Source organism: Agaricus bisporus (genome assembly GCF_000300575.1).
Source record: "Agaricus bisporus var. bisporus H97 unplaced genomic scaffold AGABI2scaffold_5, whole genome shotgun sequence".
NCBI classification, from domain to species: Eukaryota; Fungi; Basidiomycota; class Agaricomycetes; order Agaricales; family Agaricaceae; genus Agaricus; species Agaricus bisporus.
The window spans coordinates 1,529,260-1,543,112 of NW_006267368.1; the positions used below are offsets into that span (position 1 = coordinate 1,529,260).

Below are 13,853 nucleotides of genomic sequence, written 5' to 3' on the forward strand. Positions count from 1 at the left end.
GGTTTTTCTATCTCACGCGCTCCTGTTCAACAAAGTCACATGACCGCGTTTCCTGATCGCCGCCTCGCTGCAGCCCTGGCCTAACCCCAAAGGTGTCCGAATTCTACCTCCCTCCAGGAGCAGCTTTATACATTGATCTTCAATACCAATCTGACGTACATGAGTCAACTGAAATGCAGATGTTGCCTGGTCGTCGAGCAGCACAATATATTCTTTGGTCACGCAGCAATTACGCTACTACCCCTCACTTGACGTAAAGTCTGCTCAGATGAGTCTAGAAGAATGAAGAATGGACTATGCTCAATGACAAATTCTACCGTGCTGACTCGTTGGACCACACCCCGGATCAAAACATGACAAATTTAAATAAATCACTCGGCCAAACACCTATCAGAGTTGAACGTTTAACTTTGAAATCTTAAGCGCGAGTTGGACAAAGGCAATCGTGGACAACCAAGGTGTCAGCACTTGCATCAGCAATTTAATACTATATTTGTTCTTGCTCTATCTGGCACGGACTCGGCGTCTGATTAGACAGGTCCCGGGTACGAGTCCCAACAAATCGACGTGGCCATCCTTCTTCCTTGCTCTTCGACTATCACCTTACCCCCCGTCGCTTTTCAGAAGACTCAGCCACCTCCGTAGAAAATGGATATTTCGTGTGTTCTAGCCGCATATATGTCGCAAAGAACCATAAATTGATCGCACTCATTAGATCTATCTTGCAAGGAGGTTACCAGCATCCTCTTTCCCGCTCATGGCAAACCCGAAGTGCATTGACCAAGTCGATGTTCATGTATCCGATCTTCATCACCGATGATCCCAATGCCAGGGTTGAAATTCCCTCCCTGCCTGGTCAATGCCGCTGGGGCGTGAACCAACTTGAGGCTTTCCTCGGCCCGCTCGTAAAAAAAGGATTGAGGAGCGTTATCCTCTTTGGTGTTCCATTGAACTGTCCGAAAGTGTGCTATCAACTTTTCTACCAGCAATTTCATCCTAACCACCCTTTCTGTACCAGGATGCCAGAGGCTCTCCTGCAGATGACCCAACCGGCCCCGTCATTCTCGCTATCAAAAAGATTCGGGAACTATTTCCAGATATTTATATCGCCTGCGACGTTTGCCTGTGCGAGTACACCGATCACGGTCATTGTGGTTTCTTACATGAAGACGGCACCATAAACACAGCACCTTCCGTCGAGCGCATTGCCGAAGTTGCTGTCAACTATGCCAAAGCCGGCGCTCATTGCGTAGCCCCTAGTGATATGATGGACGGGCGCATCAAGGCTATCAAACGTAGCCTCATCGATGCCAGTTTGGGCAACAAATGCACATTGATGAGCTATTCTGCAAAATTCGCCAGTGCGCTTTATGGACCTTTCAGGTATCTTGTCCGTTGCTGTCTTTGACTAAATCGTTCTCTGAAACTCGTATCAAATGATAGGGATGCTGCCGGAAGCGCACCGTCTTTTGGAAATAGAAAGTGCTATCAACTACCTCCTACAGCCAAGGGTCTTGGCCGCCGTGCTATTGTGGGTCTATGAGTGTCAATCAGCTTCCATTCCATTTTGATCCTCAAACCTATCTCTCTAGCAACGTGACGTTGTCGAAGGGGCAGACATAATTATGGTCAAACCTGCACTGCCTTACCTTGATATCATTGCAGATGCAGCGGAACTGGCTCCAGATCACCCGATTGCTTGCTACCAAGTCAGCGGAGAGTTTGCAATGGTTCATGCTGGCGCCAGAGCTGGTGTATATGATCTGCGAACGATGGCGTTCGAATCGGTGGAGAGCATGGTTCGCGCCGGTGCGCATATTCACTGTTTTTTCTCATTTTAAGAGACTGATCAATCGTGAACCACACAGGTGCTACCATCATTCTCAGTTATTTCACTCCCGAATTCCTCAACTGGCTCGAAGCCTAGATCGAGGTGTAGGTGTCTTGTATTTAAATAAATAGTTGTCTGCTGCTTGTATAAAAGGTGTAGAAAGAAATAACACAAATTGTATTGGGTTAGGGGAAAGGATAGAAGCGGATTGACGTGCATGGCTCGCGACGAGATTGGACATTGACCAATTTTATCCAACAGCTTTGCTTTGCGACGGGTCAGAGAAAAACAAGGTGTAATTGATGCTTAACGACTTCTCGACAAAGAATAAATATAGTTGAGGGCAGGTTAGTTCCCGATCAGATGTAAACATACTCTACTTTTAAATGACCCCCCGGAAACATGTCTGCCACTGATCATCACCGCGCATATCGAGGCGACTTTGTCGAAACCCCATCCCCGGGTAAATTGGATATTTTTGAAGACTACCGTCTGGGTTCGTCGGTAGATGATTTACCGTGTATCACATCACACGTTAATCAAGTGAGCAGTCGTGAACCAGCAGGGATTTATCATATCCTTCAAACGGGCTACTACCGATACTCGGAAAGACGTGACGTGGGATTCAGAAACTGTCATACCGAGGGGCAGTTTTGTTTTACCGACGTTTTGTGATATTCATCTTCATGCACCTCAATATCTGTATCAAGGGAATGGATTGGACTTGCCTTTGATGCAGTGGCTGGATACTTATGCGCTCAAAGCAGAAGAACAATTGGATTCTGATAAAACTCTTGCTAGGCGGGTTTATAAAAAACTTGGACAACGATTGATAAAAAATGGGACGGGCGCTGTACTGCTCTTTGGAACGATCGGAGAGGAAACAAAGTAAGAATCTTCTCATGATCTTTGATTGATTGTAAACGATGCCACCAGTATAATTTTGGCGGAAGAAATGCGGGATGTTGGTATCCGAGCTTTTGTGGGGAAATTATCCATGGATATATCATCTCAACCGACGTATATGGAGGCGTCAACACAAGAATCATTGGCATCGGCAAAATCGTTCGTTTCGCGATGTCGCGCTCTAGATAATAATAGAGGATTAGTTGTGCCGGTGCTTACGCCAAGATTCGTACCTACATGTTCGAACGAACTCTTAGAGGGTTTAGGCAAACTCTCAAAAGAAGAAAGCGTTCAGGTCCAGAGTCACCTTGCGGAAGCTCATGACGAAATTGATTGGGTGCGAAGAGAACGTGGTATGGAAGATATTGATATCTTCGACAAGGTAAGTGATGTTCCATAGCATAATAGATTTTGGTTTCACGAGTTGATCTAGTACAATTTACTGACTCCACAAACGGTGCAAGCCCATTGTACATTTCTTTCACCGACAGATTTGTCGCGTATCCATGAGCGTGGAACTTCAATCGCCCATTGTCCTTTGTCCAATGTCTACTTTTCCGCAGAGCCTTTCCGACTCAGGGAAGCAATAGATAGAGGAGTCAAGGTCGGACTGGGTACCGACATTGCAGGAGGATATAGTGCTGATATTATGAACGCCATGAGGCAGGCTGTCGTTGTGTCCAGGATGCGGCAAGGAAGAGAGACAATGGAGCAAGCGAAGAGTGCAGCAGTGAAAAAGAACCTGGCTATTGATTGGAAAGAGTCGTTATATCTCGCAACAAGAGGAGGGTCAATCTCGCTAGGACTGAATAGCGGTGCTTTCAAGGCGGGTGCTCCATTTGATGCGCAAATGAGTAAGTCCGATCCTTCCAGCGAAAGAAAACATAACTAATATCTTAGTTGGAATATGTGACCCTGAGACTAGTGAAGGGATTGGAGCATTGGAGTTATTCGGATACTCAAAGATGAACGAAGAGATGATTGAAAAGTGGTGGTGCAATGGAGACGACAGGAATAGAAAATCGGTGTGGGTGCAAGGGAAATCAGTGTGGGATGAGCGTGGGAATGTGTGAGCTATGTACACTGAACATGCCCGAAACATGCGTCTTTCTGCTCTCTGACAGTCAACCATGCCTGATACCAGAAAAATTGTCCTGGCAGTCACCACCACTGCAGTCGTCCTTGGAACAGCTTACTCTGTCGTTTACAACACCTACCTCGACACGTCTGATCCCGCCCTCACTCATGCCCCCCACCCACTCACCAACACCCACTACTTTGCCAATAAGTCTAATCCTCTAAACGTCTTCTTCACCAAGAAAGCATGGGGATGGACCACGGGTCTGTTCTTCTTCTCTTGGGTCTCAAGCCCACCACAGACTCGCACGGCTCGCAGAGTACTCCAATGGCTACTCGCGACGACCGTCTGGATCTTATTGACCATGTGGTTTTTCGGTCCTTCTCTCCTTGACCGTCTCATCGTAGCTTCGGGTGGCTCTTGCATATTTCACCTCCCTTCCGGCGATTATCTCACATTACCCGCCGACGCCTGCTTCACGAAGGCTCTCGTCAGTCCTTCATCAAATCCCGAACTCTTTTCTGAACTCGCTGCGGATCTCGCACCTCTATCATTGGATTGGAAGGCCCTTCCTCGACTACGTAGAGGCCATGATGTCTCCGGCCATATATTCCTTCTTACCCTGTCAACCCTCTTCCTCGCCGACCAATTACGACCATCATTAAGTCTCCCCACCTGGCCGTTGATCCATAAATTCGCTTTAATTGGGAATGTGCTACTTATCGCGATCTGGATACTCGCCAGTGCTACCACGGCGGTATATTTCCATTCACCTTTGGAAAAAGTTACTGGATACTGTAAGTGATTCCTTGATTTCCTTGAAGGAGACAGATCTTTAACGAACGGTTTTTGTAGTGTTGGGTGTTACTGGCTTCTTGTTGACTCAGCTCGTACCGGGGAGTCAAACCACACTCGCCGACGAGGATCAGAAACGTGCACACTCACACTGACGCTTTTAATGACGTTTTACGACCATTACTTTACTACAACACTCGACGTAGGCACGCCTTTTAAAGTCAGATGTACCCCTCAGCTGCACCCATGTTAATCTTAATATAGAATAGAACAGGAAATTGATCACATTTTTATAATCGAATACAGGGAAGACATAGCCGTGCACTAGACGCTCTATTAATTCATCAAGATTTGTGGGAATGAGAGTTAAATAATATGTGAAGTCCTACCAATGGCCTATCGCTTGATGAATTGAAGTATTGTCAGTTTCGACCAGTTTTTTACAGCCATATTTTAAACACTTTCCACTGGCTTCGAAGTTTAAAGTACTTATTCTCGCCCTCCATTTTTAGACTTGAAAGAGATCGAGTTAAACAAATCAAATTTCAGGACACTGTCAACGCTGCCGAGAATGACTGTTATCGTGACCGATCATTTGGACGGCCCGGATACCAAGGGCGAGAGTAAAGTGGGCGAAAGCAAAGGCTTGAAGAGATGCAGAAGATGTTGATGAACATGGAGTGTCACCTACAACCAGTACAACCCGTCATTGGTACTAATCACTCAAGCTATCCATGCCAAATTGTCCTGTGGGCTACCAACCGCTGGAGCCACATATCCCTCAGCCTGTTGCTCAAGGGGACATGCTAACTAAAGACGGTGCCGTTGCCGAACCTCTTCTACAACCAATAACCCTAAATCTGAAATTTACACTTACAAATGGTCTATTATACATATACAAGTACACGACAAAGTCCGCTACATATCGATGGCATGCGAAACGAATAGGCTAGAACATAAAGAAATTGATAATCAACCAAAAAATACCCGCAGGCCAAAGAATCGCGAAGCCCTCAAATAGAGTTGACATGATTATACCCCTGCGTCTCCTCACAATTGTCCTTTGGTCGGCATCTCGTAGAATCTCTGATAGACCTTTACATTCCTCCCACCAAATAGATGGCCTGGGTATGGCAAATACAAACCGCCGCCGTCTACCGCCCCATACAAAATTCTTCGACCAGATAGGCTTCCAATTACTCTGCCGTCTGCGGTGTGTCGGCAAGTTTCCAGGCGCGGAAAAGAATTGCGAAGGCGCGGGGTGCAGACGAGGATCAGAAACAGAAATTTGACGACTGGAATCTAATGGCTCTTCTCGCCCTATAGAGACCCATTCTTCATCACCCGGATGATATGTATCCCTCTGCGTGACATATTGATCTGGAAACATCAGGTCTTCACCATCATGGGTAGGTATGAGTTGCGAACTAGGCATTGGTGTCTCATGGTTCTGTGGTGTCATTGGTCGAGACGAAGCTCGGAGCATCGGTGAGGCTGAAGCTCCGGGTGAACGGAATGGCGATGGGATTTGTGGCCTTGGACTCTTTGGTGCCATGAATGGAGTGTGTGGTGACCATACAGGGAATGATGAACCTTGAGAATCTTGAAGCAAAATTGATGAATCACCCTGAGTCGGCGAGAAGGACCGGAACTGTTTTCTTAGCCGAAGATTTTTGATTCGTTGAAAATTGAGAATCAAGAGGATGAAGAGCGTTGCAATTGACCACCAAAAATATACGGCGAAAACTGCCGATTGCTTTGGTAGGAGACATGGACGGTGCAGAATAGACGACTGCGAGGGAGTAGTGTAGCTTGGGTCAACAACCGAAAGAAGCTGAAGGCCTGGGCGACGAATCTGAGGTGTCAGAGAAAAAGATTTGACAGTAATTTCTGGAATCAACCCCTCTACTTCGAACGATGAACCCTTATGGACGTATTCGCAGTAGTCCCGATTATCCCCACTATGAGCTGATCAATAGCCAGCCCACGAAAGTGAAAGCAACGAACCTGAATATCATCGCGGGTTGAAGGGCTCTCAGCAAAAAGGCTGTTGTCTGCTTGCCGAGGGTATTTTGGTAACCATATCCAACGCCCCGATGAATTGTACCTTTTTCACGAAGGGGCCCGCAAGAAGCAACATCGGATCTGTACAAAGGAATGTGGGATAACAATATTAATGGCTGGTAGTGTTCTGGGTGAAGACATAGCTTGTCAGAACTTTTCTCAATAAACCAAAATGCAGAAAACACACGATCTGCAACCCGCCTGACAGTATCAACTGTACCTCCCGTGTTAGGCTCCCAGTCATCGAACGATATCCCGCGAGCATTTCGTTGATAATCCTCGTCAACTAGACCGGGAGCATCCAATGCTAAAAATGTGTGATTGTTGAGGGTGACTATCTGGTTGAACGTGCCAAATGCTTCTTCGAAGTAGGTTCGGAGATTTGGGGATGGTACGTGCCCCATTCTGTAATAGGTGCGAGTGAGTCGGACGCGCCGAGAGTGGCACGACGAACTTGAGATTCACCCTACATCATTGTTACCGGGAAGGTAATATATTGGAGTAGATGCATCCAGAGCAAAGATCGACTTGAACTTTCCGACAAGCCCGGCATACCTAAGGAGGAACCATGAATATATAGTTATACGCTTCCCAGAATGTTTGAAGCTCACTGGGCGCTGTTCTTGGCGGACCTGGCATCTCTCAGCATATCACCCAAGAAGAATATGGCATCGGGTTTCAAGCGTTTCACGACATGCCAGCTTTTCCTGAGATACTGATCTGCAACATATGTTCGAGCACTCGGAAACATGGAAAACGACCCAGAGGTACGGATTTGCGGATCCGTAAGCAACAGCACGCGCGAAGCATCAGCTCCAGTAGCCTACAAAGTGAGTTAATACAGTTACGTGGACCAAAACCTCCAACTAAGCACCTCATGCCTAGGCCATCTGCACCAAAACCGACTGGAGAAGAACACCCCGAGCTCACCCCAAAAGACAATGAGCAACCATAATAAACGTAGTACGTTGGTGGTGATGTTTTGCGAACACAGATGACTGCTTAAGCGACGCCTGGTTCTCATGAGAAGAGAGAAATCTACGACCTGCGTATGAGAGAGGCGACAAGATGGTCACGTCACAGTGGGTGTGCATAGGTGTGCATTCGTCCCTGATGACATCAGCGGAGGCGCTCTCGCCTACTGTACAACCCCGCCGCCGTGAACCTAGGGTGTTGAAATATTGTTTGTCTGGCAGTGAAGAATTAAAACGACAACCCCGAGTTATGCTTGTTGCATTCCCCTGTCATCAAGTACCATGTCCAAAGTCGGCCGCCGGGAGCCAGTGTAGAAAGTGGCTCATTTAATTTGCTGAACTTGATAGACGTTCATAGACGTTCATTAATGTTTTTAAAGATGACAGATACAAACTTTCACACGTCGGGGCAAACGAATCTCTACGCCGTGGCATAAGTAGCACTTCTGGGACTAGCCGTCATCATGTTCATCATTTTTCGAAAGGACCAAAAATGATATAGATACGCGACGTTCTTAATTTATACTTGGACATCTTTGAGGATTGTAAGCATCCTGAACGTGTCATTTTGTCACTTCACCAAAATTTAAATGACTGCCAGGGCTGATACCATTTTTCCTTTAGAAAAGAGGATTATAATACAAAACGTACAATCACAATATATACATAAGAGAGGAAGTCCAGTTCCATCCATGACGTTTATGACAAGTGACAAAGCGATGCAAGCATCTACTCCCAGTCGCTGTCATCTTCATCTTCATCTTCATCTTCATCATCGTCTTTTTCGGCAGCTTTGACATGTTGAGTACGTCTGTCTCCAGAAACACTGGCATTTGCCGAAGAAACGACATCGAAGCTGTCAAGGCTGCTTTCTCTCGTTGATGTCGTTGAAGAGGGAGGTGCGAGACCTGGGTTATTGATTGTTGCCATCGACTTTTAAGAAGAGCAGTCAGCTTTGTCAACATCAAGAGAAAGAATACAGCGTACCTTGTCTTGAGCAGGTGTTGCCTCTTTTGTTACTTCCCCTTTGTTTTCGTCTTCATGCTCAGAATCTTCGTCGTCCCAATCAAATTCGTCCTCACTCTCGGTATTAGCTAGTTATACATTATAAGTGGTCATAAAACCGGATAAAGATGGTAGCTCGGACCTTGTAATAGAGCTTTGCGTTTTTCTTCCTCCTCCTTGATCTGATGAACGCGGAAGAAGAAACGTTGCCAAAATTCTTGTTCAGCCAACTCGGATGGAACTAATACAAAGTTTCATGAGCTCCCCGTACACATCGGACGACGTACTTTTGAAGTAATACTTACCGAGCACGTCCTTCAAACTCGTTAGAGCTTGACCATCGATGCTGTCGTCCAAGCTCTTGGAAATTACCGTTCGCCATTCTTCGCCTGCAATACCTCCTTTTGATACAACCTCATTCTTTATCCACGCTGTATACTTGTCTTTCGTAGTCCCATCTACTCCGGGATCCACCCGAACAATAGCAGGATCGTGTTTTAACCTTCTGAGCAAAGCTTCCGCCCTCGTAGCCACAGCAGCTGCTCCAGAATCCACGCTCTTCCCTTTACCTTTCCCGGAACTTGCATCCGCATCCGCAGCATCAGAGTTCGTTTCAGCGACTCCTGGCAACGTCCACATGTCCGTACCATCCCAGATGAGACCAGATGTCGCGGAGGCTGATGATGCGCTGGAACCCTCAGGGGGAATAACCTTGACAGCATCTTTAAACACCTCCTGCGCTTCTTTGACGGCTTCTCGCAACAATGCTTCGCTCTTGTGCGCATATTCCTCTGCTTGTGCCCTTGTTACACCCTGGATTCTTTGAACCTCAGACAATAGGTTCATCCGAATTTGCGTAAGGTCGACGTTCTCAGATGCGTTTTTAATTGATTCGGGAATATGGTTCTGTACCGTCGATAAGACATTTGGTGGAAGAGCGGATTGCAGTCGAGAGAAAAGAGTTTGAGTGTTCGAGCCAGGTTGGGGTTGGACATTGGCATGACCTGAGGACTCAGTAGAGGAATCAGTTGAGCTTGTTCCCTGAATGGTCGACACGGAAGCCGACATTGGTGTAGCTTCTTCCTCGTATTCTCTAGAACTTGATCTCCGAGTTTCTCGTTCAGTATTCGGTTCCTCCGCAGCAGTGTTTGCTAGCTTCGTGAGTTCTTTCTGAGCCTGAGTAACAACATCCCCGATGTCTCTTCGGGCTGTTTCAAGGACAGTTTGGCTCTGAATGACAGATGAGTATTCGAATAACCTCTACAAACAGTGGCCTAGTGGACAATGAGAAACTCGCCTGCTTTCTGAAACCACCCCAAAAGCGCCCCAATTGTCCAATGACCTGGTTGACTTCTTCGTTTAGTGTTTGTTGGGATTGATTAGGCGGAGGGGTCGAAGAACCCGCTGAACTCGCGGAGATGTCGTAGGTATCAAGGAAGTTCATTAAGCACGCGCCAGATGGACGTCAGAGTTGACAACAATTGATTGGGTAATCATATTCACACAAAGCAGTACAACGTCTAATCGCAAATGTAAAAAAAAGGGAAAACTCGAGAAAGCAGGTGTAAATAGAGAATGTTTGGCTTTAAGCAGAAACAGTAAGTTCAGGAGCAGACTTCAGCGGTAGTTTCGAAGAATAGTTGTTTGTTTTATTGGCCTTGACTCCATTGACGTGAGCTCGCGGACAGAGACCTTGCGCAAGCCTAGTGGCCTTGCAGTCATTCACGAAATCGGTGAACATCTAGGACGGTGTGAGTATCTGATATGACTTCCCTGCAATGACAGAACCAACCTCAATAGTGTCGAGCGGGCCGCCAGAGCTTTCCGGATGGAACTGTACGCCGATAACGTTCTTACCAGATTCGGCTGTGGATTTGATACCCTCAACCGAGGAGTCATTGCAGTTAATGAAGAAGGGTTCCCAGCCGGCAGGGAAAGTATCCTGCAATTTGAGTGCATACTGATGGTTTTGGCTGATGAAATACATTACTTCAATTATCCAACACAATGCTTGGTTGACATACCTGGTAACATAAACACGGCCTGCTTTAATGGAACCTGAGGAGGCAAGAGCCAATACGGGTTGGTTGTGACCACGATTTCCAAAAGTCATCCGATATGCTTCAAGACCGGCAGCCATGCCAATGATTTGATGACCCATACAAAGGCCAAATATCGGTTTATTCCACTGTTGGATCGTCTTGCGGAGATTGAGCGCTGCCTCCATACAATGACTAGGAGAACCAGGACCGTTGGTCAAGAAAAGACCATCATATTGATCCCGAATGGCATTGAAATCATAATTCCAGGGCAGTACGGTGACGGCTGCACCCCGACGAACCAAGGAGCGAAGGATATTAGCCTTTGCTCCGAAATCAAGTACAGCGACGCGGATGTCGCCGGTAGGGTTGAGTTCGTAAGGAACCTTGGTTGAAACCTGGTCCACGAGGTTTTCAGTAATAGGATCCCAGTACTCAGAAGCTGCGGGAGCCGGCAAGCAGGCATCAGGCCCAACGGCAACTCGACCCAAAGTGGTTCCTTGATCACGTAAGAGGGTCGTGATCGCACGAGTGTCTACCCCTGTGATACCTGGTACATTGTGACGCTTGCACCAAGAGGAAATGGATTCAACAGCATTGTAATGGGAAAAGCGCTCGGCAACGTCTCCGACGATGACGGCAGCGCATTGGACGCCCTTAGATTCAAGGACAACGCCGACGTCTTGAGAGTCGTACGGAGCCTCGTTGTGGGGTACACCATAGTTTCCAATCATGGGTGTTGTAAATACGAGGATTTGCCCTCGATAAGAGGGATCAGTCATAGATTCAGTATCTAGAAAGCATGAAGTCAATGAAAGGTGATGAACAGTAAGAATAGAGCTTACAAGATGTGATCGAAGTGGAGAAAACGGTTTCGCCGAAGCGACTGTGTGGGGCGCCAAACGATTTGCCCTTGAATGATTGCCCGGTCTTGAGGTGGAGCGTAGCGGGAAGACCGGTGAAGGATTCTGCATGGGTAGCAAACCCTCTGGAAAGTTTTTGTACACGAAAGATATGTCGAGCTAGCATGATGTCTTGTGGGGTGTGATGCGTTTATTGGCCAGGAAGGGAGTATACGAGGTCACCAAGATAGCTGGAGGAAGAGGTTAGTGGGCAAGAGGTGGGGTTATAAGGAGAACTGACTCGTCTCTGGTGTTCTTAGAAAAAAGCATTAACAAGGAGGTAAGCCTCCAAAAAGCGATAGGAGATGGAAGTGGGAGTTCAAGCTGCCGGTAAAATTAATTTCGTCGGTATTTCTTTTTTTTTTTCTTCCCACGCGATCCCATCAAACCTACTGTTTAGGCGCACCCCTTGCGATCTCATACACCAGCTTGATCAATCGACTTTCGCAGCCCTTGTTTTCCTTCTTTTCTAATACCCCAAGTCCCTGTGTTTTGGGTCTTGAACTACTTTCGCTCCGAATGAATCAAACTCCTATACATTTGCTTTCCATCCCACCCAGCTCATGGCTTGGCGCTTGTCCTCATGACTTGCCGAACCTTTGACTTTACCTTCTGCACTTCCTTGTGTAGCTCAATCACGCTGACTTACGTCCTTCTTCATCAGACCGGCGGGCTGCGGTGGATTACCCGCCTTCCGAAGCCTGGCAGTGGCTTGGACCTTTGGAACCGCATTTTGAAATCGAACCTTCGATTTTGAATACTTTCTGATGCTCTCCGAACTTGGTCACCTCTTTGCCTTCTTGGATTTGAGTACCGACCGACGATTTAACTGTAATTCTGGCTATGTATCTGTAGCTCGTTGAACCCAACACGAGTCACAGGACCCCTCTAAATTTGTAGTTGGAGCGTTTTTTCATATCGGAAGACAACCCTTGCAGATAAGCGAATAAGTTTACGAAAAGTATTTAATCGCCAGCAGCCACGACACGCCACGACACACTTTTTTTAGTGACCCTGACTCCTGGATGAACAAATTGCCGGTTGATTTTCTCGTTTTACGTCTAGCCTGGCAATGTACCTACTCAGTATCTAAATTTATTACATTATTCGGTTTGAATTGATAACAACGACAAAGATTTTTATCACAAGATAACATAAAACGTGATGCAAGATAAGGAAATGTGTGTTGATGTACAATAAAGTGATGAGTACTTCCGAGGGCGATTTCAATCCATCCAGATGCAAACGTGATTAGAACCAATAACAAGGTAGTTGCCGCAAGAGAAGGTAGATGGAAATGTCTAGCTGGATATAAACTGTGAAAACCGAGTAGAAAAAGTTTGACTGGAGAACAGGACTAATGGTCATGAGTGTATGGTAAATGAACCAGGGTGATGAAGCAATGGGAAAGAAATTGAAAAGCAAAAAGAAGCAAAAAAGAAAACAGAAGAAAAAAAAGCGAAAACGAAAAATCTATCCCACCGACTTTCTGCCCTTCGGTGCCGCACCAGCTTTTCTTGACTTGGGGATATGCGAAGTTTTCGATCCGTCGCTATCGCTATCTTGCCCGCTAGCGTCATCACTCTCGATATCATCGCTATTCTTCCTGCCCCACTTTCCATAGAGCTGAGTCAGTCTATCTGTTCTGTTGTCTGGTTTTTTCGAAGAATTTTGCAATAAAGAAGGTGTCCGTCTCAGGAGATTTTGCGTGAACAAATTTGTAGCTTGGCTAGCAAAATCCGATAGCTTACGATACCTCGAAGGCTGAGACTGACTGCGTGGAACCTTATTGGCGATGGCGGTCAATACTTCTTCTTCCGAGTCAGATGATTTCCCATCTGCATGTTGTGGAGTTTCCGTCTCGAACTGAGAGTACGGGAAAACCGTTTGACTCTCACTTGGAATAAACAAAGGTTTTTCTTCTTCATTCTCTTCCTGGTCCCCCTTGTCCTGTGCGCCCTGCGATGTTTGCTCTAGTCGAGGAAATGACTGCTTACGACCGAAAGTAGACGATTTGCGTCGGTGTTGAGGTTTGAGCGGGAACGGAATAGGATCCATATCAGAATGCAGCTCATCTATCATTGGATCCGACTGAGTGGTGCCCGCAGGTGTCTCCGGTACTAATGTCTCCCAATTGTGCAAAGAAACAGTTGGACTAGGTGGACACAGCGTCTTCGATCCTCCGGACTGGCTGCCAGACACAAAGGTGTCAGAGTCCTTGCTCTCCGGTACAGGAAGAGATGACTTTACTGTCACTTT

The 13,853-nt window shown here is 46.7% G+C and overlaps 6 protein-coding genes across 6 annotated transcripts; 3 read left to right on the forward strand and 3 right to left on the reverse strand.

Annotated features, from left to right (window-relative positions):
* The first annotated feature begins 406 nt into the window (after window positions 1-406).
* AGABI2DRAFT_192728 (hypothetical protein) lies at window positions 407-2,022 on the forward strand. The gene is made up of 6 exons (XM_006461132.1): window positions 407-659; window positions 716-962; window positions 1,019-1,383; window positions 1,444-1,531; window positions 1,593-1,809; window positions 1,869-2,022. The coding sequence occupies exons 1-6, from the start codon at window positions 649-651 to the stop codon at window positions 1,925-1,927; spliced, it is 987 nt and encodes a 328-aa protein (XP_006461195.1). The 5' UTR covers window positions 407-648; the 3' UTR covers window positions 1,928-2,022.
* Window positions 2,023-2,233: 211 nt separating this feature from the next.
* On the forward strand, window positions 2,234-3,860 carry AGABI2DRAFT_204794 (hypothetical protein; the record flags this gene model as incomplete). Its single annotated transcript, XM_006461133.1, has 5 exons — window positions 2,234-2,327; window positions 2,383-2,719; window positions 2,768-3,119; window positions 3,171-3,591; window positions 3,638-3,860. The coding sequence occupies 5 exons, from the start codon at window positions 2,234-2,236 to the stop codon at window positions 3,808-3,810; spliced, it is 1,377 nt and encodes a 458-aa protein (XP_006461196.1). The 3' UTR covers window positions 3,811-3,860.
* On the forward strand, window positions 3,821-4,908 carry AGABI2DRAFT_221786 (hypothetical protein). The gene is made up of 2 exons (XM_006461134.1): window positions 3,821-4,612; window positions 4,671-4,908. Exons 1-2 carry the CDS (start codon window positions 3,868-3,870, stop codon window positions 4,763-4,765), a joined length of 840 nt encoding a protein of 279 aa, XP_006461197.1. The 5' UTR covers window positions 3,821-3,867; the 3' UTR covers window positions 4,766-4,908.
* A 651-nt stretch (window positions 4,909-5,559) lies between these two features.
* On the reverse strand, window positions 5,560-7,698 carry AGABI2DRAFT_185483 (hypothetical protein; the record flags this gene model as incomplete). Its single annotated transcript, XM_006461135.1, has 6 exons — window positions 5,560-6,571; window positions 6,618-6,801; window positions 6,862-7,079; window positions 7,140-7,229; window positions 7,286-7,497; window positions 7,549-7,698. 6 exons carry the CDS (start codon window positions 7,696-7,698, stop codon window positions 5,560-5,562), a joined length of 1,866 nt encoding a protein of 621 aa, XP_006461198.1.
* Window positions 7,699-8,271: 573 nt separating this feature from the next.
* On the reverse strand, window positions 8,272-10,117 carry AGABI2DRAFT_192730 (hypothetical protein). The gene is made up of 5 exons (XM_006461136.1): window positions 9,951-10,117; window positions 8,959-9,883; window positions 8,796-8,894; window positions 8,636-8,742; window positions 8,272-8,581 (listed from the first exon to the last, which is right to left on the reverse strand). The coding sequence occupies exons 1-5, from the start codon at window positions 10,095-10,097 to the stop codon at window positions 8,378-8,380; spliced, it is 1,482 nt and encodes a 493-aa protein (XP_006461199.1). The 5' UTR covers window positions 10,098-10,117; the 3' UTR covers window positions 8,272-8,377.
* Window positions 10,118-10,394: 277 nt separating this feature from the next.
* AGABI2DRAFT_70203 (carbamoyl-phosphate synthase) lies at window positions 10,395-11,721 on the reverse strand (the record flags this gene model as incomplete). The annotated part of the gene is made up of 3 exons (XM_006461137.1): window positions 10,395-10,626; window positions 10,678-11,485; window positions 11,538-11,721. The coding sequence occupies 3 exons, from the start codon at window positions 11,719-11,721 to the stop codon at window positions 10,395-10,397; spliced, it is 1,224 nt and encodes a 407-aa protein (XP_006461200.1).
* Between the last annotated feature and the right edge of the window lie 2,132 nt (window positions 11,722-13,853).

Bases quoted from the DNA above. Each gene is read 5' to 3' on its own strand.
- AGABI2DRAFT_192728 (XM_006461132.1), top strand. The intron at 1,384-1,443 runs GTATCTTGTCCG...ATCAAATGATAG, and splicing joins GCGCTTTATGGACCTTTCAG to GGATGCTGCCGGAAGCGCAC. The intron at 1,810-1,868 runs GTGCGCATATTC...TGAACCACACAG, and splicing joins GGAGAGCATGGTTCGCGCCG to GTGCTACCATCATTCTCAGT.
- AGABI2DRAFT_192730 (XM_006461136.1), bottom strand. From the start codon at position 10,097: ATGAACTTCCTTGATACCTACGACATCTCCGCGAGTTCAGCGGGTTCT. The intron at 8,895-8,958 runs GTAAGTATTACT...ACTTTGTATTAG, and splicing joins GAGTTTGAAGGACGTGCTCG to TTCCATCCGAGTTGGCTGAA. The intron at 8,582-8,635 runs GTACGCTGTATT...TCTTCTTAAAAG, and splicing joins CAACACCTGCTCAAGACAAG to TCGATGGCAACAATCAATAA.
- AGABI2DRAFT_221786 (XM_006461134.1), top strand. From the start codon at position 3,868: ATGCCTGATACCAGAAAAATTGTCCTGGCAGTCACCACCACTGCAGTC. The intron at 4,613-4,670 runs GTAAGTGATTCC...CGGTTTTTGTAG, and splicing joins GGAAAAAGTTACTGGATACT to TGTTGGGTGTTACTGGCTTC.